The 27325-nt window shown below is 40.6% G+C and overlaps 1 protein-coding gene across 1 annotated transcript; it reads left to right on the forward strand.

Moving 5' to 3' along the window:
• The first annotated feature begins 783 nt into the window (after positions 1 to 783).
• On the forward strand, positions 784 to 27325 carry LOC134349935 (matrix metalloproteinase-20-like). Its single transcript, XM_063054890.1, has 10 exons — positions 784 to 900; positions 1037 to 1275; positions 1361 to 1509; positions 10078 to 10203; positions 11587 to 11748; positions 22091 to 22211; positions 22316 to 22449; positions 22777 to 22927; positions 26975 to 27078; positions 27204 to 27325. The coding sequence occupies exons 1-10, from the start codon at positions 784 to 786 to the stop codon at positions 27323 to 27325; spliced, it is 1425 nt and encodes a 474-aa protein (XP_062910960.1).

Here is a 27325-nt window from a genome sequence, read left to right on the forward strand (position 1 = left end):
TCAAAAACTCTTCATGTTTTGCCAATTAACTCTTATAAACAGAAAGTTAATGCCCTCCAGCTGAATGTTGTCAGATTATTCCTTTGTAGAGCACTACTGAGACTGTGGAAATACCAATCTGTGGCAAGATTCTAGAAACATAGGCCATTTCGCACATCATAGTATCACCTTTTGGTGAAGGTGGACATTGATGATAAAATTCACCGTCATCTTCAATTCAAACAAGTGAAGGAAGTGCACTTGGTATTGAGGGCCATGTGTGTGTGCTTACTTCAGTATTATTTTGTTTGCATTGACTGACTGAAACAATTGAGAACAGCAGTTCATCAGTCTCCAAATTTTCATATTGCATTCATCTAGTTGTATTGAAGTACATGTTCTATGTTATTCTTTCTATGCATGTGAATGAGCCTCGCCTGGGTACTTTGCATTCAAATGACAGCAGTACTGTTTTTGCATTACCATGTATCACAAATGTTAGTCACTTTGCCTCTAAAAAGATATCTCAGAACATGTGAATAATCCAAGACATCCCTAATTACCATTTCTGTCAGATATCTGCCAGAGGCAGCAATCAGAATAATTGCATGTTAGCTTGGGTTTGTACTTTTTTAATGAACAATTATTACTACATCATTTTCTTGCCAATAAAAACGTAATCCATTAATGTTGTCTTTCATTGGTAAGAATTAAACCATAATGATGACAATTGAACAATTAACTGCAGAAAAGATTTCAAGTAGCTTTAAGAGGTTATTCTTTCCTTAAGAAGCAGCTGTGGAGATGAAGTGTCTTTCTTTGTCAGTAAATTTTCTTTTTGCGAATACAGTTTTATCTTTGCCTGTTTATCCTCATGATGAAGAGAATGAAATCACTCAAAGTGATTTATACTATGCACAGGTTTGAGATGTTTATCAATTAAGTTCAAGCATGCTTAAATTACTAAGTTGGATATCATGGTAATTTTTCCTTTACTTGTAATAACAGGATAATTTTATGTGCTAGCTTTGGTCTTAACTTTCATTCTTTCAAACAGAAATATATTAAGCAGTTCTTCACATTAGAAGATGGTTCTGAAAGCCTCATTCAAAGTGAAGGCTCCCTTCCAAAAAAAATTAAAGAGGTGCAGGAATTCTATGGACTGCTGGTAACAGGAAAACTGGATCGTGCAACGATTGAATTAATGACAGTGCCTCGATGTGGAGTTCCTGATCTTGCTTCATATAGCCTCTATCCTGGGAAACCTCGATGGAATAAAGCATTCGTCACATATAGGTGAAGAATTCTCGCTTTGTATTGATTACTGTTTTAGTTCAAAAATCCAAGTACAATGACATAACACATGTTTTTCTTCCTAAAGTGTGGTGAACTACATACCTCAACTAAGCTTCTTTGAAATAGAATATGCTATATGGAGGGCTGTGAATATTTGGCAAAAAGTAATCCCACTGAATCTTGTCAGAGTCTTCAATACTGAAGCTGATATCATGATTTCATTCGAAACACGTGGTATGTTACTGCTTTTAAATTTGTATACTGTTGACAAGAGAATAGCTTATCAAATATTTTACAGATTACTTATTTTCTTTAAATTTACTCACAATAATTCCGCTGTTTAGTAGAATAAAACAGAAATTATGGAAATACCTCAGCAGGTTAGGCAAATCTATAGAAATACAAAGAGTTTTAAGATTTCAGGTTTATAACTATCAACATTGTTTTATAGACAAAATTTAAATAAAACTATATTCTTATAAATATACATATATATAATTATATAAATATAATTCTTATAATTAACATCATATATGCTTATTCAGCGCTTGAGTTGAATTTAATATGTTGTTGCTTTAGAGGTAACTTGAGGAATTTATGGAATAATGCTGCTGGAGAGGGTAACAATGGAATGGAATAACAGGAAAATCTCCAATAAACAGTACAATTGTCTAAAACGTAGCACATAGCAGTGTTTCCACAGATTTTCAAAGAATTGGAACTGTAACATTAACTATTGGCTATAAAGTAAAAATATTGATAATGAAATAATTAAGGTTTATTAAAGATATATTACCACCTATGTAAAATAGTATATCACATTTAACATATCCACAGTATCTTATCCAATTTATGTGGTTGTCACTTAATGTTCAGGGATTTGTCATGCTTGTCATATAACTATCAGATGTAATATGCAACATTTTTAATTCAAATGCCAAATGCCTTTTTTAAGTGTGGCCATTTCACTCTCACTTAAAGTAATAACATGCCAGGAGAAGATGACAGTAATCTTTGGCTAACCACCAATAGATTGATAGATTTTCCAGTGATCCTGGCTGACAACTATCTTCTGAAAAAAATCACAGACACAAAGTCACATGATGCCATATCTTTAATCATTTCTGTTGGACTATAATATATTTTTTGTGCTTTCTCAGTTTTATTTCTTTAAGTTCTTTGTAAATTTTAATGTTAATGTTGATAATGTAACACTCTGTACAAGTGTTTTTTGTCATTCTAAAGGTTAGAAAAACCAAACACATATTGTCTATAGCACATACCGATTTCCTGATATGTATTCACTGGTTTAAAAAGAATATATGTTAGAAGTCGGTCTTACCCAACTTTCAAGGAAAGCTCTGAAACATCAGCATCCTTGATGACTCAAGATCACCCTAGATCTGCTACTTAGGTTGACCCCAGAAGCAACAGAAAGCAGAACCTTGAGGGCTTGGATTGTTGCCTGTGCCATGCACTAGTGAGGGTAAGAATAGGTTGATTTGGCAGTTGAGTGCATGGCTGAAGAACTGGTGCAAGGGGCAAAGCTTCAGATTTGAGGATTATTAGAATCTCTTCTGGAGAAAGAGCGATGGGTTACACCTGAACTCATAGGGGACCCATGTCCTTGCTGGGAGATTTGCTAGACATGTTGTGGAGGATTTAAGCTAGGCTGGCAGGTGGATAGGGAACCAAAATGATAGGTCAAATGTTGGAGCAATTAGTGTAAAGGTAGATTCAATGTGTAGAGAGACTATGAGGCAGTGGATGGGGCATAGATACTGTCAGTTGGATGGGTTGAGATATGTCTACTTTACATGTGAGAAGCATCAGAAAGAAAGTTGATGGACATAAAGCATGGATCAGAATGTGGAAGTATGACATTGGTGCCACTACAGAGACTTGGTTGTCACAAGAGCAGGAATAGCTGCTGGTTTCTGGAGTTTAGGTGTTTCAAAAGGGACAGCAAGACAGGTGAAAAGAGGTGGAGAAGTGGCATTGCTAATCAAGGGTAGTATCACAGTTGCAGAAAGGGAGGGCATTGTGGAGTGATTGTCTACTGAGTCAGTGTATATAGAAGTCAGAAACAGGAAGGGAGTGATCATTCTATTGGAAGCATTCTATAGGCATCCCCATAACAACAGACACACCGAGCAACAAATTGGGAGGCAGATTTTGGGGGAAGGTTCAAAAATAACAGTGTTGTTTTCAAGGGTGACTTCAGCTCCCTAATATTGATTGGTGTCTCCTTAGTGCAAAAGGTTTTAATGGGGCAGAATTTGCTTGGTCTATCCAGGAAATATTCGTGACACAATATGTGGACAGGCCAGCTGAAAAAGAGGACACACTGGATCTAATACTAGGGAATGAACATGGTCAGGTGACAGATCTCTCAGTGGGTGGGCATTTTGGAGACAGTGATCACAACTTTAGCATAGCCTTGGGTAGGAATAGGAGCAGCCGGTATAAGAACATATTTAATTGGGGGAAGGTGAATTATGATACAAATAGTCAGGAACATGGGAGCGTAAATTGGGAACAGATGTTCTCAGGGAAATATACAAGGGAAGTGTGGAGGTTGTTTAGGGAGCACTTGAAAGGTGCTCTAGATCGGTTTGCCCTTCTGAGGCAAGGAAAATGATAGGGTGAAGAAACCATGGTTGACAAGAGACATATAACATCTAGTCAAGAGAAAGAAGGAAGCGTACTTAAGGTTTAGGAAGCAATGATAAGACAGGGATCTAGAGAGTTACAAGGTAGCCAGAAAGGAGCTTAAAAAAGAAATTAGTAGAGTTAGATGGGAATATGAGAAGTCCTTGATGAGTAGGATTAAGGGAAAACCCAAGGCGTTCTACATGTACATGAACAGGAGAATGACTCGCCAGCTTTATAAAAATCACCTCCACTATCTCTTGCTTTGTGCATCAGTTTCTTGATAATTCCTACCAACTTCTCAACTAATCCATTGGACTGAGGGAAAAAATGGACTGGATGTTGTATGAATAAAGCCCCATTCATGAGCAAAATGTCTCATACATTCACCACTGAATTGTGGACCATTGTCCGTGAAAACTTCATCAGGTACACCATGTCTAGAAAAAACTGATTTCATGCATGTAATTACGTTCTCTGCTGTTGTTCTGCTCAAACCACACACTTCAGGATACAATGAGTAGAAATCTGTTATTAATAGATAATCTTTATTGTCAGTTACAAAAAGATCAATGCCTACCTTCTGATAAGGTCTCTGAGGATTAGGATGTAGATGCAGTGGCTCCTTAGGGTTGCTAGGTTGGTATTTAAAGTATATTTGACAAGAAGACACCGATTCTGCAATTTCTTGATTCATCCTGGGCCAAAACATCACTTTTCGCACCCTTCTCTTACATTTTTCAATACCTAGGTGGCCTTCATGAATTTTCCCAAACATTTTTTTTCGGAGACTTTTAGGAATCACAATTCTGCTACCTTTGTACAATATCCCATCCACAACAGAAAGTTCTGATCTGTGGTTCCAATATTCTTGTACTTCTGAGGTACAGTCATGCCTATTATCTGGCCTTCCATCCATCACCATTTGTATAACCTGACTGAGAATTTTGTCCTTCTCTGTCTCAAGTTGCAGCAGTTCCAACTTTTTGGGAGCAACAGGTACAGTTTCTATGAAACTGTATCAATAAATACCTGAACATCAATAACGTTCCTTTTTATTGTCGGATCCACAGCTCTGGAAAGTGTGTCAGCCGTGTACATGAATTTTCCAGATGTTTATGACACATTCAACGCATATCTTTGCAATTTGATCATTATTCGCTGAATTCGCAAAGGACAGTCACTTAAAGGTTTGTGAAACAATGCAATCAAAGGCTTATGATCGGTTTCAACATCAATAGATTGTCCTGACACAAACTGATGAAATCTCTCACAAGCAAACATAATGCTGAACAACTCTTTTTCAATTTGGGCATACCTTGTTTCTGGATCAGATAATGAACGAGATGCATATGCCAGTGGTAGCCACTCCTGATCATGTTTCTGGAGTAATACTGCCCCTAAGCCTGCTTGAGATGCATCACATGAGATTTTGATGGGTCTCTCAGCATCATAGAATTTCAACACAGGTTCTTTGGTGAACACTTCCTTGAGAATTTGCCATGCCTTCTCCTGTTTATGATTCCAGCTCCATTCGTTTTTCTTTTCTGTTAGCTGCCTCAATGAAGCAAGCTGTTCTGAAAGATTGGGTATGAACTTTCCCATGTAGTTGATCATTCCCATAAACCTTTAAACATCCTTTTTACATTGCGGTCTTGGCATGTTCTCAATAGCAAAAACCTTCAATGGATCAGGATGCACACCCTCTTTGCTGATGATGTCACCCACAAAGGTAAGTTCAGTCACTCCTAGCTGACGTTTGTCTTTATTCAGCTTCAGGTTTGCATTGCGTGTTGCCTCTAAGACTTGTCTAAGTCTGGCGTCATGCTCTGGTTTAGATGATCCCCAAACAATAATATCGTCCTTGGAGGTATCTACAACCTCAATGTGCTCATATAGAATGTGAATGGTTTATGGTACACTTCAGGAGCTGATGCAATTCCAAACGGAAACCTAAGAAAATGGTATCTGGCAAAAGGAGTGTTAAAGGTACACAACTTTGAACTCAGTTCATCTAGTTTAAGTTGCCAAAATCCAGAGGATGCATCTAATTTATTAAAGTACTTTGCATTAGCAAACTGTGACATAATTTCTTCACAAGTAGGCAATTTGAAATGATCTCTTTTAATGCCTTGATTCAAGGCTCTTGGATCAAAGCAAATCCTCAGTCTTCCATTTTTCTTATCAATAATAACAAGCGAATTGACCCATTCAGTCAACTCATCAATTTTTTTGTATGACTCCTAACAGTTCCATTCTGTCAAGCTCTGTTTTCAGTTGATCACGTAATGCAAAAGGTGCTTTTCTACATGGATGTACTATGGGTGGCACTGTGTTGTCAATTTTAATTGTGTGCTCTCCTGGAAGACAACCAAGCCCTTTGAACAAGTCCTCATACTCTTTCATCAAGTCACTGTATTCTGACTCTGCATCACTGTCCAGGACTAATACTCTTTTCACCAAATACAGTTGCTCACAGGCAGATAAACCCAATATTGACTGTACATTTTTGGCACTACCACAAATGAAAGTATGTGCTCAATATTTTTGTGTGATTCTTTTGCCACACACGTTCCTTTAAACGGAATGTCTGCACCTGAATACACAATCACTTTTATATTTGTCTGATGTAATTTTGGTCTTGGCATTAATACATTAAAGTCAGATTCTGCAAGAACATTTACTTGTGCTCCAGTATCCAATTTAAACAGAATAATGTTGTGGTTCACTTGCAATGGAATAGTCCAACCATTCTTACTTTGTTTGTTTCCACATAGCACATCTATATAAAACTCCCCGCATTCATTTTCAAGCACTGCATTTACATGTTTTATTTCCTTTCTGCTTCTGCAACAGTGTGAAAAATGATTACTCTTACCACAGTTGTTGCACATTTTCCGATACGCTGGACACTTTTTAGGTCGGTGCTCCCGCCCACAGTAATCACAAAGCTTTTTTCTTTCAGATGACACCTTGTTCTCTGTCGGTTCCATTGCTGTTTTATTATTTTTTCTAATATGTTTGCGCACAGCGTGTACGTTGCAGTTCTCAATAAAAAGCTCTTTAGCCTGTGACATCACAGTCTCAGAAGCTTTGCAGAGTGCCACAGCTTTTTCCAAATTCAAATCTTGTTCTAACAGTCTTTCTCTCAGACCATTATCCAGAATGCCGCAAACTATTCTGTCTTTCATGAGAGAGCCTGTAAGCTCTGCAAACTCGCATCTTTTACTGTGGTTTCTCAATTCCATAACAAATTGATCAATCGTTTGACCAGGTCTCTGCTGACATTTGAAAAATCTATAGCACTCATACGTCACATTACGCTTCGGTATACAAAATGCGTCAAATTTGTCGATTATCGCTTTTAGATTCAAATTATCTCCATTTTCAAAAGTAAAATGGTCATATACCTCAATTGTGTCACCCTTATTACGTGGAGTAGGATCGCTGCTTTCGCTTTTTCTGTTTTATTTTCTGCTCCAATTGCTGATAAATAAATTTCAAAACGCTGTTTAAATCTTTTCAAGTTTTCAGTTATGTTTCCAGTCAGCTAAAGCGTTGATGGGGGTTGCAAAACTTCCATTTTTAAAGCTGTTAGCAAACAACAAAAAAGTTAGCTCTCTTTTTTCGATTATGTTTGCTTCTCCCGTGTTAGCCAAACGAATTATTCTTCCAGACTGACTTCTGACACCATGTTCTGTTCTTTACACGTACCATGGGTTATAAGAACAAACCATATTCTGGAAGAATTAAAACTAGAACGTTTATTTACAACAGCAAACAGCAAGCACGTCTTTAACATACAGTTTCTAGATCATTCTGTCATTTCTGCTCATGCTCCCGACTCAGTCCAATCCCGTTCTTACACGTGACACGTGATATCACCACAGCTAGTGTGAGAAACATAATTTTATGGTGATTGGAAGGAAGCACGGGAGAGTGTAAGAGGTAGGTTCTATACACAGAGAATAGTAAGTATATGGAACACACTGTTAGGGTTTGGTGGTAGAGACAGATACATTATGGACATTTAAGAGACTCTTAGATAAGCATATGGATGTTAGAAAAACTGAGAGCTATGTAGGAGGGAGTGGTTAAGTTGATCTCGAGTAGGTTAAAAGATCAGTACAATAGCATGGATTGAAAGGCCTGTATTGTGCTATACTGTTCTATGTTCTAAACAGTGGAGTTAGATGTAATTTGAATGTGCAATGTGTATATTTATTTAGGAATAGAATCTCTCGAAAGATGCTAGGAGATGAACTTTCTGTGGGCCTCCTCTGCTTTTTCTCCATTATTTCTAGTAATCAATCTATGGAATCCTGAGCTTAAAAACATTTCGAGTGCAACCTACGTAAAATACAGAAAGAACTCAGTAGGTCAGGAAGCATCTATGGGGGGAAATAAACTGTCGGCGTTTTGGGCCGAGACCCTTCATCAGAACTGGAAATAAAGAGGGCAAAAGCCAAAATAAAAGGGTAGGGAGAGGAGCACAAACTTTAAGGTAAGAGGTGAATGCAAGTGAGAGGACGAAGGCAGGAGGGAGGGGAAAGGCAGGAGGATGGGAGAGGGGAGAGAATGGTATAATGTGAGAAGCTGGGTGGAATTAGGTATTGGAGGCAAAGGGCAGAAGAAAAAAGTATCTGATATGAAAGGACAGTGGACTGTGGAATAATGGGAAGGAGGTGGGGAGACACGGAAAGGAATGTGAGAGTGTTGTACAGGTCATGAGGGTGAGGGTGGGGAATGAGAAGGGATCAAAGAGATAAGAGAAAATAAAGGCAGAGGGTAAGAGGGGACAAAAGGATTGGTTACTGAAAGTTAATGCCATCAAGTGGAAGCCTACCAAGATGGAATATGAGATGTTGTTCATCCATCTTCCATCTGGCCTCAGCATGGAAAACATTGGCATATGTGGCACACTACATAAATATTTCTACATAGATTCTTCAGGGTTGCCAGCAATTTGTTAAGATTATGCTGAATTTGTGGAATTTTGCTTTCAAAGAGAAATAAACTGGACCGAATTTGACTAAATATCTAATTTGACTCAGTATGTTTTACATTTGATAGGAGCTAAATTTTGGTAAAAGTATTAAGAATTTTTCTTTTTGTTTACTTGTAAGTCAATCCAATGATGTTTTAGAATCTGTGTTATTAAACAATGGGCCTTCAGATCTGAAAATGCCATTTCAAAATACCAACACAATTTGGGAAATATAAAATGATATTATCAATTACAGAAACACTCAATTACACAGCAAGAAGGTTCTATTTCCTGTAAATTACAGAGCAGGCTTAAAGAAAAACAAATAACTGACAATTTTGATAACCCCTTTAAACTGTATTGACTCATTTCAATGTACAAGTCATCACCAGGGTACAAATAACAGAACTAATTTTCTCTCTCTCTCTACTTTTACCGATTGTTCTTTCTCATCAGCCTTGTGTGCGTTTTGACCCGATCTCCTTACTATACTGTAGAGATTTGATAACCACATCAAGTGATTTTTATGTATTTTCCAATTTATGGACAAAATTAACTTAAGGATATCTGTAAAAATCGAACCCATTTACTAACAAGGATGGCCTATATTGATTTGACCAAATCCTCTGTAAGATCTTCCAGGATCGAAAAATCATGTTTTGAGTGCTAGAGAAACCCCATTAGTATTAGTATTGTCAGAAATGATTAAACTTTTCTCATACATTCCCAGAAATGTCTGTATTTCTGGAAATCTCAAAAGAAAGATATAATTGGCACTGTTGGACCTTTTAGATCTATCAGTGATTAGACATTTCCATCATAATCTCATTTTGGTGATGCATGAGTTATTGATTATCAAATGCTGGTTATTCTACAGTAGTAATCCCACTTGAAAGGAAAATTAGGTGGGTCTGGTTCTAGCTACAAAGAGAATATGTAGATTACATGAAATTGGAGCTGCACTTTCATATTTTGAACTCTGTTGGCAGAATTGTGCTCATACTGAATTGTACACTGGCACCAGGAAGGAAACTTAGAAATTATTTGACTACAATGGTTGATAAATCGCTGAAGAAAAGCAACTTCTAGGTCCCTGAAGGTTTCTAACTGCAGTTAACTTGAAAATTTTGCCTTTTTTGTTCATTTCACTTATTTGTTACTAGTTCATGGTGACAATTTTCCATTTGATGGTCGAGGAGGGACTTTGGCTCATGCATTTTCACCAGGAAAAGGGATTGGCGGGGATATACACTTTGATTGGGAAGAAAATTGGACATGGAGGCGCAATGGTAAGGAACAATGAAAGTTAGTGAATTACACGACTTATGCTGAGGGTTAACCACATGGGAGTTTGAACACTGGCACAATATTAATTGGCCCAATTGCCTTGTTAATATATTTGCTTTTTAAGGTAATACATTTCCCGCATGAACAACAAATAGATGTTATTGTAAGAACTGATAACTACGAAGAGTAGTTGAACTGATCAGCTCAGATGGAATTAAGATGAATTGAGATAAATGCTTAAGTAAGGAAGAACTAAACATGTTCACAGGATTAGATTAAGGACAGGAGCAAACACAGTATAAAAACTGATGTGAATTTGTCATGTCAAATATCCTGTTTCTATAATGTAAAAGCTGTGCAAGAAAATACCACACAAATATCAAACACTGGTCTTGATTAGTATTTAGTTTCCATAACATTGAGTTGATTGGATTTATTTCATTCAATTTGAAATGGCAGAGACGATCTGAGTTAATCTCAGATTTTTTTTCTTCAACAATTACAATTTTCCTAAAATAATAAGATTATTTAGATTATTGTATGCTAACTGATAAACTTATTCTTCCATTTAGCTAAATGGTTATAAAGTAAATTGTTCAAGAATTAGTTTTTATCTTTATGAATTCAGCCTTACAAAGAGCATTCTAATTATTTTCTAAAGTAGCTAAGAAATTGTAGCTGCCATACTTGAATATGTCAGTCATGTCATAGAACACTACACTAATAATTAAACCTTTCAGTCTATCTAGTTCATGTCAAACTATTAATCTGCCTAGTCCCATCGATCTGCACCAGGACCATAGCCTTCCATACCCCTCCCATCAATGTACTTCTCCAAATTTCTCTTAAGTATTGAATTTGAACCTGAATCCATCAATTCTGCAGGCAGCTCATTCCACACTCTCACCACTTTCTGAGTGAAGAAGTTCTCCCTCATGTTCCCCTTAAACATTTCACCTTTCACCCTTAACCCATGACTTCTAATTCTAGCCTCACCCAACCTCAGTAGAAAAAGCCTGCTTGCATTTACCCTATCTATACCCCTCTAAATTTTATATAGCTCTATCAAATCTTCCCTCATTCACCTACACTCCAGTGAATAAAGTCCTAACCTATTCAACCTTTCCCTATAACTCAGGTCCTTAAGTCCTGGCAACACCCTTGTAAATTTTCTCTGCACTCTTTCAAGCTTATTGACATCCTCCTGCAGGTGGGTGACCAAAACTGCACACAATACTTCAGATTAGGCCTCACCGACATCCTATACAACTTCAACATAACATCTCAACTCTTATACTCAGTACTTCAACTTATGAAGGCCAATGTTCCAATGTTCTCTTGTTACAACGCTATCTCAGTGACAATAATAACTATTTTCTTTGCAGGTGCCAACTTATTTCATGTTGCAACACATGAATTTGGTCATGCACTGGGTCTTGCTCATTCCAGATATCGATCTGCTGTGATGTATCCAACATATTACAAAAGACCTTCAAACAGATTCTTTCTTTCTTTTGATGATATTAGAGCAATACATGCTCTCTATGGTAGGACCCATATTTTTTATTTGAAGAAAAGGTATATTATTTGCTGAATGAGTATTTTTTGAAAGATATAGAATAGATTCTCCAATCATTAAAGCCTAACTTTTGAGTAATAATTAAGTGCAGCTAATAGGGAAACAGGATGCACATCTAATATAGTGAGTAGTCTTTTAAAAAATTATCTGATTATGGAATTATAAGATTTATCTTTCCAGGAAGACTATATGTTTCTGTATTTATGGAAAGATGGACTTAAGTTAGTGACCATAACATCTTGATGTAATAGACTCCATTTTTAACCAGGGTTATGAGAAAGAACACTTAGATTGAAAGGAGAAATTATCTAAGAGCAACATTTATTCTTTCTTTATTGGATTCTTTTTGAGTGAACTGCTTAGTTGAATCTAAAACTCTGCGGTAATATTCTTTTTATGAAATCATACAAGAGACCTGTTCAAGAGTCTGATAACAACTGAATTGGAATCAGAATCAGAATCAAGTTTAATGTTATTGGCAAATGTTGTGGAATTTGTTGTTTTGTGAGTAGCAGTACAGTACAATACATAATTGTCGTAAGCTGTAAGTTACAATAAGAAATACACTATATATAAAAATCAAAGTAAATAAGTAGTGCAAAAAAGAACAAAAATAAAGATAAAAATAGTGAGATGGTGTTCATGGTTCATTGTCATCAGTTTCTGACTGGACAGAGGGGAAAAAGCTGCTCCTGAAATGCTGAGTGTGTGCCTTCAGGCTCCTGTGCCTCCTCCTTGATGATAGTAATGAGAAGAGGGCATGTCCTATGTGATGGTGGTCCTGAATGATAGATGCTGCCGTTTTGAATCATTGATATTTGAAGGAGTTGTGGATTCTGGGGAGGCTGGTGCCTATAATGGAGCTGGCTGAGTTTAAAACTTTCTGTACCTTTAGTCGATGAAGTGCAGTGGCCCCTCCATACCGAATGGTGATGCAACCAGTTAGGATGCTTTCCACAGTACATCTGAAGAAATTTGCAAGCGAGTTTGGTGACGTACTATGTCTCCTCAAACCTTTAATGAAATATAGCCACTGTCTTGCTTTCTTTGTAATTGCATCAATGTGCTGGACCCAGGATAGATTTTCAGAAATGTTAAACACGCATCCATGAGGTGCACCAGTGTTGATTGTCAACAAGGAGGAGATGCTATTTCTGATCAGCACGGACTGTGGTTTCCCAGTGAGAAAGTCAAGGGTCAAATTGCAGAGGGACAGAGGCCCACGTTTTGGAGCATGTTGATTAGAGCTCACAGTATGATGGTGTTGAACGCTGAGCTGAAATCAATAAACAGCAGCCTGACATAGGTAATGCTATTGTGCAGGTGATCCAAGGCCGAGTAGAGAGTAGATATTATATATCTGCTGTAGACCTTCTGTAGCATTAGACAAATTGCAGTGAGCCTAGGTACTTTCTTTGGGAGAAGTTGATTCTGTCAGTGACTGACCTGTCAAAGCACGTCATCACAGTAAGTGTGAGTGTAACTGGGTGAGCTATTGAGGCAGCTCACACTGCTCTTCTTGAGCATTGGCATGACTATCGCCCTCTCGAAGCAAGTCGGAACTTCCAACTTCCAACAAGTGAGAGACTGAAGATGTCCTTGAACACTCCTGCTAGTTGGTTGGGACAAGTTTTCAGTGCCTGCCGAGTACACAATCAGGGCTTGATGCGTTGAGAGGTTTCACCCTCTTGAAAGGTGTTCAGAAGTTGGCCTCCAAGAGAGAGATCAGAGGGTCACCAGATGCTGCACGAATTCACACAGGAGTAGTTTTAATCTCATTTTCAGAGTGTGCTTAGGAGGTGTTGAGCTCATCTGGGAGTGAACCATCAGAGCTATTCATGATGTTAGGTTTTGCCTTGTAGGAAGTAACTGCCTGAAAACCTTGCCAGGACTGACGTGCATCCAATTCCATCTCCAACTTCAAATGAAACTGTTTTTTGGCTCTTAAAATAAACTTCTATAGGTTGTACCTGGATTTCTTGTACAGTTATGGATCACTAGTCTTGAATGCCACAGATCTAGCCCTCAGCAGATAACAAATCTCCTGGTTCATCGATGGCTTTTGGTTTGGGTATATGTTCTTAAAGGCACGCATTCATGACTTGATGAAGTCGATGATGTTTATGGCGTATTCTTTTAGATTTGAAGATGAATCCCTGAATATTGTCCAGTCCACCAATTCAATATAGTACTGTAAGCACTCCCTTGGCCATTCCTTCTTGGTCCTCACTACTAGTGCTGTGGTCTTTTGTCTCTGCCTTTAAAACAGGAGTAGAAGTACAGCCAGGTGATCGGACATTCCAAAGTGTGGGCGAGGGATGGCACAGTAAATATTCTTGGTGGTGGTATAACAGTAGCCAATTGGTCAAGTGTGTTGGATCTTCTGGTTCACAGGTGATATGTTGGTGAAAAAGAAACATAGAAACATAGAAAACCTACAGCACAACACAGGCCCTTCAGCCCACAAAGCTGTGCTGAACATGACCCTACCTTAGAAATTACCTAGGGTTACCCATAGGCCTCTATTTTTCTGAGCTCCATGTACCTGTCCAGGAGTCTCTTAAAAGACCCTATCGTCTCCACCTCCACCACCATCACTGGCAGCCCATTCCATGCACTCACCACCCTCTGCATCTTTTTTAAAAACAACTTACACCTGACATCTCCTCTGTACCTACTTCCAAGCACAATAAATCCCCCATAATAACAGGGGAGGCATCAGGGTGCATTGTTTGATGGCTGTTTTATCACAGTGCTCAGCTCCTCCAGTGCCTGCCTGATGTTGGCCAGAGGTGGAATGTATACTGCTACCAGGATGACAGTGCAAAACTCCACTGGCAGATAAAATAGATGACACTTGACTGGTAGATATTTCAGGTTGGAAGAGTGCTCATATTGTGATAGTATTGTACATTGAACTTAAATATAATAATCTTAAGTATAAAAGTATTGTTTTGAAATATAAACAGAATCAGTTATGCAGGAAGGTGGATTAAGAAATTTCATCATTCTGAGTAAAAAATTAGAGACTCCATGGAAAAGTACCCTTCCCAATGCTAACTAAGTGTAAACTTTAAAATAAAATCTAATTGTAAAAAGGCAAAAATACATTAAAATAAACAGCAAGAAATGCAAAAATAATTCTGTAAGAATGTCAAGTTACAATAGAGTAGTGAAAACAATAGTAGATTCTTTCAGGATAAGAAAAATTATTCACAACAATATAGACCTGGATGAGATATTCTACAATGCTTACAGTGGACAAAAGAAAGGCATAATTTAAAGAATGTGGAAGGGTCTAATATACCAATCCTCCCAGAGAAGATGGCTGCAGAGATAATAGATGCATTGCTTAAAATCTTCCTCAGTTACCTAGTTTCTGGACTTTTGAATTTCTGCATTTTTAAAAAGTTTTTAATAGAAATTGCTCCTTTATAGCTTCATTCCAAGGAATTTTTAATTGCATTGCTGTATCAGGGATGGATATCAGTCTTAAATATGGTCTCCTGGTTCTGATTACTTCCCCAGAATCTCCAGGTGTTGTACCTTGGAGGACAAACCAGGGTAGAATTTACATAGTGAACAGCAGGGCACTGAGAAATGTGAGCTGGGAATACAGATCCATAATTCCATGAAAGTGGCATCACAGGTAGGTAGGGACGTAAAGAGAGCTTTTGGCACATTAGCCTTCATAAATCAATGTTCTGTGTACAGGAGTTGGAATGTGATGATGAAATTGTATAAAATGATGTTGATGCCTAACTTGGAGAGTTGTGTACAGTTTTAGTCACCTACCTACAGGAACGGTATCAATAAGATTGAAAGAGTCTAGAGAGAATTTGGACTTAAGACCTGAATTATAGGGAAAGGATGAACAGGTTAGGAATTTATTCCCCAGAGTGCAGGAGAATGAGATGAAATTTGATAGAGCCAAGCAAAAATACGGGTGGTACAGATAAGGTAAATGCAAGCATGCTTTGTCCACTGATGCTAGGAGAGACGAGTACTAAAGGTCATAGGGTAAGAGTGTTACGTACCCCGTAACTGGGTTGCCAAACCAGCAGAAATGGACCACTTAGTTGGAGTCTGGATTACTGGAACTAAGAAAGTTTTATTAAAGAAATAAGTAACACAGTACTCTAATCGTAAGGATATAAATGCAACAGGTTAGCAATGATAAAACACACATGTACACAGAACTAGGATAATAGGAATCAATCAAGCTCTATCGCAGTCTAGGGGTAAAATGATCAGTCTCAAGTGACGCAGAGTTCAGTTCAGCTGAATACAGTTCGCAGTAATCGCTGTTGTGCCATTGGAGAGAGGGAGAGCGAATGCCAATTTCGATTCAACAGACCTTTGATGTTCCCCACAGTTAGCTTTCAGGCGAGCCTTTTAACTGTCTTCGGAGGTCACCGACTGTGACCCCTCCGTTCCGGATACGATCGTTCTTCCGCAGTGAACCCGGCACCCAGGCAAGGGCAGACACACACACCAGGTTCCCGCCGATCGTAACTTTTCACCCTGTGCATCTATGGTCGGTCCCACAACCAGACCTCCGAACTGCCACCAACTTGTGGGGGCACACCACTTTTCCAGGGTCTCGTTATCTCGTGATCTCATGGTGTCTGTCGTGCCTTAGCGAACCTGTTCCTTTTATCCCCCTGCTGGAGTATCGCCTGTCCATCAAATTTCAAATAGTTCAGGTTCAAAGCAACCGGTCTGTCAATACTCGGAACTGTGTTTCTTTTCATTAATCTCTCTCTTCTCTCATTAACATTTTGAACGCTTCTCCCTTTGTCTTTCTTATCTCTCTCATCAGCATCAATCTTCTGATAACTTGGTTTTTCATTACAAGAGTAAAACATGAAATATTTAAGGAAGCACGAGGGAAAACTGCTTCACTCAGAGGATGGTAAGAGTGTAAAATGAGTTGCCAGTGCAAGTGGTGGATGTGGGTTTGATTTCAACATTTAAGAAAAAAATTAGGTCAGTACATGGATGGGAGGATTAAGGAGGGCTATGGTCCAGGTGCAGGTGTCATAACGGGGTGATGGAAGCGGACCCAAATGCAAGGGATAGACACTGAAGTACTAGGAACTGGACTATGTTTATTAAGAATGCTAATGAAGCCAAGGAGCGAGGACAAAATGATAACACGAAGGTAGACAAAGAATGACAAACCGGAGAACCTGAACTTGGACTTGGGACCTAAACTGGACAGGGAACTCAGGTCATGATTCAGGACCTGGTACCTGGGTCTAGACTTGGCTCTTGACCAGAACTCGGACTTGGCTTGGACTGGACTCAGACTGGAATTTGACTCTTGACTTGGACTTGGAACTTGACTCTCGACTTGGACTTGGAACTTCACTCTTGACTTAGACTTGGGACTTAACTCTTGACCTGGACTTGGGACTTGACTCACGCCTTGGACTTGGGACTCGACTCTCGACTTGGATTTGGAACAGACTTAACTTAGACACTGGGCACGGAACACTGAGCCAGGGCTCCTCCTTGGACACAGGACATAGAGCTGGGACTCTTCTTAGACACAGGACATGGAACACTGAGACCGATCCTCACTCAAGGTAGCAGCAAACGGCTGGACATACCCAGCGGAGGAGAGAACACGGAGAGAAAAAACCACACAAAGATAGACTGTTCTTTATCTTGACACAAAAAGGCTCCAAGCAGCAGCAAGCCCTAGACATGGCCCAGGAACTACAGACAGCGGATCTAGTCTCACTTCAGTGGGTTAACTTTACGGACCCACTCCAGCGAGGTTACTGACGAGGACGGTCCAGTGAGGAGTCACTGGATCCCAGAGCTACTTATGTTGCCAGCCCGAAATGAGAATCAGGTGTCTCAATTAAGGCGCCCAATGGAACAAGGGAAAAAAGGAATAGCCGGAATACAGAATCCACAGACCGGACCATGGACCAGAATGGGGACTTCACAGACTGGACTGTGACAGTAACACCCCCCACCCCCCTGCCATGGCAACCTCCTGGAGATTCAACAGGCGGGTGGGGGGTGGGGGTTTCAACAAGAGGGAGCCCTGGATGGCGAGAGTTTAACGACAGTGTCTGTGTCGTCGGGTCCATGTTTGACTGGGCTGTTCTGTCATAACGGGGCAATGGAAGCGGACCCAAATGCAAGACACAGAGAATGAAGTACTAGGAACTGGACTATGTTTATTAAGAATGCTAATGAAGCCAAGGAGCAAGGACAAAATGATAACACGATGGTAGACGAAGAGTGACAAACCAGAAAACCTGGATTTGGACTTGGGACTTGAACTTCACAGGGAGCTCAGGTCATGACTCAGGACTTGGGTCTTGGCAAGGACTCAGTACCTGGGTCTAGATTTGGCTCTTGACTAGAACTAGGACTTGGCTTAGACTGGATTCAGACTTGGCTTGGAACTTGATTCTTGACTTGGACTTGGGACTTGGCTCTTGACTTGGACTGGGTACTTGACTCTCAACTTGCACTTGGAACAGACTTGACGTAGACACAGGACACAAAACACTGAGCCAGGGCTCCTCCTTAGACACGGGACATAGAGCCGGGAATCTTCTTAGACACAGGACATGGAACACTGAGCCGGGGCTCCTCCTTGGACACAGGACATAGAGGCGGGACTCTTCTTAGACACAGGACACTGAACACTGAGACTGTTCTCCAGTCAGGGAGGGAGGGAGGGGGAGGAAACATCGACTCAGACCATGACAGGCCTGCATTGGGCAATTTCATGCCTTACGAGGCGCATATTGGAAGTCTATGTGGGGTGCCACTCCTCGCACAGACTAGAGTAATGTGTGATTAAGTGCCTTGCTCAAGGGCACAAACACACTGCCACAGCTGAGACTCGAACTAGTGACCTTGAGGTAACTAGACGAACGCCTTAACCACTGGCCACATGCCCAACACGTTCTCCAGTCAGGGTAGCGGCAAACGGCCGGACCTATCCAGCAGAGGAGACAACACGGAGAGACAAATCCACACAACGTTAGACTGTTCTTTATCTTGACATGAAAAGGCTCCAAGTAGCGGCAAGCCCTAGACGTGGCCCAGGAACTACAGACAGCGGCTCCAGTCTCAGTCCGGAGGGTTAACTTGACGGACCCGCTCCAGCGAGGTTACTAGCGAGGTTACAGATGAGGTTACTGCTGAGGATGGTCCAGCGAGGAATCACGGGACCCCAGAGCTATTTATGTTGCCAGCCCAAAATGAGAATCAGTTGCCTCAATTAAGGCACCCAATGGAACAAGGGAGAAAGGCAATAGCTGGAACACGGAATCCACGGACTGGACCGTGAACCGGAATGCGGACTTCACGGACCAGACCGTGAGAGCAGGTTGATGGGACCAGGCAGAATATCTATACGGGACAAAGAGCCTGTTTCTGTGCTGTAGTACCCTATGACTGGATAAGAAAATGCAATCAAAGAGATCAAAGCTCAGAAAGTGGGAGATATTCACATTTGCCTTTAAAGCACAGGCAGACATTTTGGATGATTGAGAAAAAGGATACATGCAGATCAAGGCATCAAACTTAGCTAAAAGCTCATGATCTATTGGGTAGCAATGACTTTTCTTATATGCTCCAGAGATGTGAACTACCTACAGCAGGCATCTCAAGGTGCTGAAGATATCAAAACTTTTCTTTACACAAAATCATCTATATTCACCAGAAGGATAAGTGAACCAATGTCAATGAACTCTCACAGGCCAACATCATGGGCATTAGGCTCCTAGTTACATTCAGTCTGGTGTATTGAGTAGACTATACTGTTCACATATCCAACAGCAGACTCCTAGAACATACAACTTACTCTCAGCTCTGTCACTAGAAAATAATGCCATATGAAATGATTCATGAAGGTGCTCCTATTGACTCCTGAATCTCTAGCCCAGGACTGCTCAAGGTGGAGAGGAGCATCTGGGTTCAAATTTCAAATTTCAAAGTATATTTATTATCAAGGTATGTATTCACTTTACAACCCTCTGATCTGTCTTCTGACAGGCAGCCACGAAACAAAGAAACCCAAAAGAGCACATAAACAAAAAATGACCATTGAATACTGAATGTGGAGAGAGAAAAAAAAACAAATCATTGGCAACAATAATAATGTGATTTAGTTCAGAATAATATTGTTCTGAACTAAAGGCCGCAAAGAGAGTCTGAGACTCATAATTCAGTGCAGAGCCAAGTAAACTTATCAGAGCATAAGTTCGAGTCTACCTATTGAGAATACACAGAAACCCTGTGTAAATGGTGAAAGAAGTGAATTACAGTACATAACTGGCCAGCTATCCTGTCAGCACCTACTGCCACATCTATGGAAGAATCTGTAGTTCCTACACTGACCTCATCACCTCAGATCCCACAAAGCTGGAGTGAAAGTCAAAGAAAGTCCTTAAAGCCAAGAAAATTCCCAAGGGGAAAGAGAAGACGAACATTGTTTGGGTGGCAAAGGAATTACCCCACAACAAGCTGGAGGAACTCATCAGGTCGGGCAGCATCCGTGGAAACGATCAGTCAATGTTTCGGGCCGGAACCCTTCATGAGACTGCTGAAGGGTTCCGGCCCGAAACGTCGACTGATGGTTTCCACGGATGCTGCCCGACCTGCTGAATTCATCCAGCTTGTGGGTGTTGCTTGGATCCCAGCATCTGCAGAGTATTTTGTGTAAAGGAATTACTCTGCCCTTCTTTGAGATTTATTCTTTTCATAACTGTCTAAAGAGGGAAATCAGTTCTTCAACTCCACAGAATCAGAATCAGGTTTATTATCATTGATATATCATGAAATTTGTTGTTTTGAGACAGGAATAAAATGAAATAACTAAAAATTACTATACTGTAAGTAGCGGTAGGAATATATTTTTAAAATATAAATGGTATAAAAAGCAAGTAAAATAATGAGGTAAATCCAGAGTAACACAGACAAAATTCTGAAGGAACTCAGCAGGGCAGGCAGTGTCTATGGAAATGAATAGACGGTCGATGATTTAGAACAAGACCCTTCATCAAAGCTGGAGGGGAAGAGGGAAGAAGCCAGAAGAAGGTGGAGGGAGGGGAAGGAGTACAAGCTGATAGGTGATAGGAGAAGCCAGGTGAGGGAGGAGGTAGGAGGATGATGGAGGGGGAGAGAGAGGAGAAAGTGAGTAACTGGGAGGGATAGGTTGAAAAGGTAAGAGACTGAAAAAGAAGGCATCTTATAAGAGAGGAGAGTGAGAAAGGGAAGGAGGAGGGTACCTGCAGGAGGTGACAGGCAGGTGAGAAGAAGTGAAGGGGTAAGAGGGGAACCAGAATGGGGAATAGGAAAAGAGAGAATGAGGAGAAGGGTGAAATATTGAGTGGAGTTCGTGGTATCATCTTCTGTTCAAAAATCTAATGGCTGAAGGGAAGAAGCTGTTCCTAAATTGTTGAGTATGCATCTTCAGGTTCCTATACGTCCTCCCTGATGGTTATATTGAAAAAAGGGCATGTCCTTGGTGGTGATGGTCTTTCATGGTTAATGTTTCCTCCTTGAGGCATTGAAAATGTCCTTGATGGTGGGGAAGCTAGTGTCCATGATGGAGCTGCCTGAGTCTACATCTCTCTGTAGCTCTTTCCAATCCTGTGCATTGGCATCTCTGTACCAGGCAGTGATGCAACTAGCCAGAATGCTCTCCACAGTACACCTGCAGAAATGTGCACGAGTCTTTAGTCACTCTATTTAGTCAGTCTGACAGACTGGCACTCTCTCACAACTTCACTGAAATGTCTCAGGGTACCCAAAATCATGAAATTGGTGCTGAAGCTATGATCTTCTGAAACCAAGCACAAGGTCTTCATTGATCAAAGGATCCCATTGGTCTTACTGCTGTTGCTATACTTACTTCCCTCCAAAATTACTTCATTAATAATGAAAGTTTTTCTAAAACTTAGAGTGGAATGTAAGTTCCAAACTCCAATGAGTATTTCCCAAACAAAAAGTATTTTCCATGTCTGAAATTTATCCATGATTCTAGATGTCTCTGAAATATTATAGAACACAGAAAGTTGGACCAATACTATTCATTTTCTTCCTGGCTTCTGGTCACTAAATACAAAATTAAAAGAAATATGTCAATGTATGCAATGAGAATGTGCAGTATATTGTCAGCAATGTAAAACATATTTATACATTCTAAACATCAGCTCAACAAACAATATAAATGTGTATGCACTTTTGCTCAATCATGTCACCTTTTCAATATGGTCTTATAGTAATATTACTACTTCCCTCTTTCCGAAACACTTGTTTTTCTCTTTCAGGAACCATACAAATGTCTCACCAAGAATCTGCACAGCTGCAGATGCAAGATACATGTGATCCTTCTATATCATTTGATGCTGTCACAAAGGCTTATGGAAATATCTTTCTCTTCAAAAATGGGTAAAGTTTTTCCAGTTTATGTATTCATTGTGATTTAAATGAGTACTCAAACAACATTTTAACCTAAATAGTTAAAAGCCGTTTCTTTTATGATTATTGATTAGTTCCCTTTGGCATAAAGATCTACATACTGCAGATATCAAGGTTAGCTCCATCCAAGATATTTGGTTAGATCTGCCATCGAACATCGATGCAGCTTGTGAAATTCCTGGAGATGACATTATTTATTTTTTCAAAGGTGAGACTTTTGCTGCATATTAGAGACTAATTTATGTTGCAATGGGTTAGCATTAAAATTGATTAAGGTAATAACCAGGGGATATTATGAAAGAATTCCTTTTTGTTCATGACATTTGATCCCTTTGAATGGAAGAATTGGCAATCATTATTGTGGTTCATCTGAACAAATCCCAAGGTAAAAAAAACATACTTTATTCTCAGTAAAATATAGCTTCAGTAGGGGTGTAAAATGATTGCTAATTAATTAGATGTCTGTTAAGCACCTCACTTGTTTTTTCCTTCCATCAAATTCTTAATGCAATTTATATATTTTTTTCACTTTCAGGATCAAAGTTCTGGACCTACACACATAACAAACTCAGTCACAAATCATCTCAGTCTATTTACTTATTTGGACTTCCGCCATATGTGAAACAAATTGATGCAGCACTATTTATACAACAAACAAAGAAAATATTTTTCTTTGTAGGAAAAATGTATTGGAGGCATGTATTTTCCGTTTTGTTTCATTTGCCCATCTAGATTCTAGTCTTTATTTGCCAATAGTACGGCAGCCATCAATATCCTAACGCATACCCATTTTTATGCTATGGACCAATACAGTAAGCAAGGAGTCCACGGACCCCAGGTTGGGAACTCCTGAACTAAAGGAAATAAGTCTAAGGTGAGAAGGGAAAGACCTAATAGGAACCATTTGCACCAAGGGTGGTATGTATGTGGAATGAGCTACCAAAGGAAACGATTGAGGCAGGTACAATAACCATTTTAGTGGTCCATAGGGCCCATATAACTAAGGACAAGTTGTCTCGTTTTTATTTAGAAACATCTCCGTATAGTGATAAAAGTATAATGGAGAAGCATCACTCATTCATATGTTTTGGAAATATCCAAGTCTTGGAAAATATTGGAAAGAAGTATTTCAAACCTTTTTGATACCTTATAAAGTAAATTTCAAGCCTAATCCTTTGACTGCTTTATTTGGTATTGTTGGAGGAAAGGATATTATTTTTGGAGCCATCTGATTTGCATATTTTGGCTTTTATGTCTCTTATGGCCTGAAGGAAGTCTTTGCTGAAATGGCCCCTCCTATTCACGCCCAATGGTTACGTGACGTGATATCATGTTTAAATTTAGAGAAGATTTGATGTTCAATCTTTGAATCTAATCAAGACTTTCAAACATTGTGGGGACCTTTCCTGAATTATTTTCAAAATCTTTGATTTGCTGTTAAAGCACAGATGATGACTAACAATCTTTTTTCTTTTTTTTCTACTAATCAGCTTCGGTCTTGGTAGTGGGTTAGATTTTTTTTATATAATAAAATTATTATTTTTCAATGTTACAAACTAATTGACATGTTCAAATATAGAGTAAGGAGTCTTTATATGCGATTTAGTTTAATGTATTGACATATATTTTTTCCTGTACTCTGTATTCTTATATATATAAATTAATAAAAAATATTGGAAAGACAATAACCATTTTAAAAGACAGTTGCACAGGTACATGGATTGTGTAGGTTTAGAAGGTTATGGGCCAAATACTGGCCAGTACGACTTGCTTGGGTGGGTCATCTTGGTCACAATGGACCAGTTAGGCCAAAGGGTCTGTTTCCATGCATCTACGAAATCTATGAACTCTACCACGTCATATAACAGTGTTACACTGTTATTGATCAATTCATGTCCAGCTAGGGAATGGAAAGAACCTTTGCATGAATAGAAATTCCACCTTGTCAAAGATGCAATAAAATTTCAAAATTGGAGAAAAAGAACAGTTATTTAAATTGCAGTTATACACCTGTATCTTAAAAATAAAAATGAACAGTTTAATCTTTCCACACTTTCAGCTGAGACTGTCATGGTCCGGTCGGTGAAGTCTGCATTCCGGTTCACGGTCCGGTCCATCGACCCTTGCTCCAGGTTTTCCTGTCTACCCTGTTTCTGTTCCTGTTGAGCACTAATTGAGGCAGCTGATTCTCTTTGGGGCTGGCTGCATAAATACCTCCAGAGACCAGGGCGTGGCTGCTGGATTGTTCTTGTCCATACTCCTTGTATCCCTTCCCCGCCTTTTGTTTCCTCGCCTGAAGTCTTGCTTTGTCTTGCCGGTAACTCTCATCTCACCTAAAGTTCTTGTCTCGCCTCGCATTGCCTGAAGCCTTGCCTTGTCTTGCCGGTAACTCTCGCCTCGCCTGAAATCTTGTCTTGGAGCCACCCTGTACCTATTTCCCTTCCTGTCCCTTGCCTCCGTCAGGTAAGCCAGGCCAGATTGCCGTTACTCTGCAGGTGGTTCTGCCCCTTCCTGACCCTTGCCTCCGTCAGGTAAGCCAGGCCAGATTGCCATTACCTTGTGGTGGCCCCTTTCCCTTTCTGTCCCTTGCCTCTGTCGGGGGGACATCGGCGCCCTGCCCAGGAGGAGCTGCAAGACCTCAAGTCTCTAGCCGAGCTGAGCCGAGCCCCAAGCCAAGCTTTAAGATCCCAAGCGTCGAGCCTCACCCCAAGCCAAGCTTCAAGACCCCAAGCCTCAAGCCTCTAGTTTCAAGCCTCGCCTCGAGTCTCCGGTCTCAAGCCTCGCCTCAAGCCTGAAGGCTCCAGCCTCATCCTGTCTGCCAGCCAAGTCACATCCTCGTCTAGATCTGGGGTCCGAGCCAGAGGCAAGACCCAGGTTCTGGGTCCTTGTCCAGTCTCTGGCTCGGAGTCCAAGCCCTGGCTTCTAGTTCTCTTGTCCAGTCCTGTTCCGGGTTCCCGGTTTTCATAGTCATGTCCTAGCCCTCACCCTGTATCCTAGTCCTGTCCCTAGTAACTCAGTGTCTGTGTCTTGCCCGTGAGTCCGTTCCCAGCCACCCCCTTATGACAGAACGATCCAATCAACCATGGACCCTGTGACACAGACACTGTCATTGCCCTCTTGACACCTGATGTTCCCTTCAGTTAAATACCCTCCCACCCGCCCAGGTCGTCCATAGTCTGGATAGCCTGTTTGGTCGCCTGGAGGCTCCCGTGGGGTGGGGGGGGACCTGTCATGGTCCTGTCAGTGAAGTCTGCATTCCATTTCACGGTCTGGTCCATCAACCCTTGCTCCAGGTTTTCCTGTCTACCCTGTTTCTGTTCCTGTTTGAGCACTAATTGAGGCAGCTGATTCTCATTGGGGCTGACTGCATAAATACCTCCGGAGACCAAGGTGTGGCTGCTGGATTGTTCTTGTCCTTACTCCTTATATCCCTTCCTCTGCCTTCTGTTTCCTCGCCTGAAGCCCTGCCTTGTCTTGCCGGTAACTCTCATCTCGCTTCGCCTGTAGTCTTGTCTTAGAGCTACCCTGTACCTAGCTCCTTTCTGGTCCCTTGCCTCCGCCGAGTAAGCCAGACCAGATTGCCGTTACCCTGCGGTGGGTCCTGTCCCTTCCTGTCCCTTGCCTCCGTCGGGTAAGTCAGGCCAGATTGCCGTTACCCTGTGGTGGGTCCTGTTCCTTGCCCTCCGTCAGGTAAGTCAGGCCAGATTGCCGTTACCCTGCATTGGGTTCTGTCCCTTCCTGTCCCTTGCTTCCATCGGGTGGAGATCCGCACCCTGCCCAGGTGATCTGTGATCTGCGCCCTGCCTGGGAGTACCGCGCCCTGCCCAGGAAGAGCTACAAGACCTCAAGTCTCTAGCCGAGCCTCACCTCAAGTCTCTAGCCAAGCCTTGCCCCAAGCCAAGCTTTAAGACCCCAAGCCTCGAGCCTCACCCCAAGCTAAGCTTCAAGACCCCAAGCCTCGAGCCTCACCCCAAGCTAAGCTTCAAGACCCCAAGCCTCAAATCTCTGGTCTCAAACCTCGCCTCGAGTCTCTGGTCTCAAGCCTCACCTCGAGTCTCTGGTCTCAAGCCTCGCCTCGGGTTTCTGGTCTCAAGCCTCACCTCAAGCCTGAAGACTCCAGCCTCGTCCTGCCTGCCAGCCAAGACACATCCTTGTCTAGTTCTGGGGTCCGAGCCAGAGGCAAGATCCAGATTCTGGGTCCTTGTCCAGTCTCTCGATTGGAGTCCAAGCCCTGGCTCCTAGCTCTCTTGTCCAGTCCTGTTCTGGATTCCCGGTTTTCATAGTCATGTCCTAGCCCTCACCCTGTATCCTAGTCCTGTCCCTAGTACTTCAGTGTCTGTGTCTTGCACGTGGGTCCGTTCCCAGCCACCTCCTTATGACAGAGACACAATAATGCTGGTCCAATTCTCTAACTTAAGATCATCTAACTTAGGCAATAAGATAAATGTGGTAACATAGACGTAACTGAAGTCAAAATTATATAAATTCATCATTATTCTTGTACTTAAACAAGTCCAGAAATATGCATTGTTAAAAAAAATAGAAAATAAAGCCTCTAATCATTAATTCTAAAATGAATACTAACTCAGCTTGCCTTGCATGATTGCAATATAATTTTAAGTTAATCTTAAGCTCAGATCTCTAAATGATAGGCACTGCACATTATTGTTTATTTACTGGATCATGTTAGATAATGTGTCATCAGTGAATGTATTTTAATCTCTCCTACTTAGCTATAATACAAGAATAAAGGCCGTGGACCAAGGCTATCCAAAATGGATAAGGAGCGGGTGGTCTGGAGTCAATGACAAGATTGATGCTGCTCTTCAAAATGATGGTAATTGCAGACATGGTGACAAATTCCTCTGATGTTTGTAAAGATACAGAAAAGATTACTAATATAATTAAGTGACCAATTTTATTATTATCTCAAATGTAATAACGCGACCTGGCTTTCCCTAGGATTGGTTTACTTCTTCAGTGGGCCACAGATCTATGAGTATGACTTCTGGAGGAAAGAAATTGTGCACACTTTAAGTTCCAATCAATGGCTGGGATGTCAGCAACCGAATTATGATCCATAA

This window comes from Mobula hypostoma, chromosome 7 (assembly GCF_963921235.1).
Source record: "Mobula hypostoma chromosome 7, sMobHyp1.1, whole genome shotgun sequence".
NCBI classification, from domain to species: domain Eukaryota; kingdom Metazoa; phylum Chordata; class Chondrichthyes; order Myliobatiformes; family Myliobatidae; genus Mobula; species Mobula hypostoma.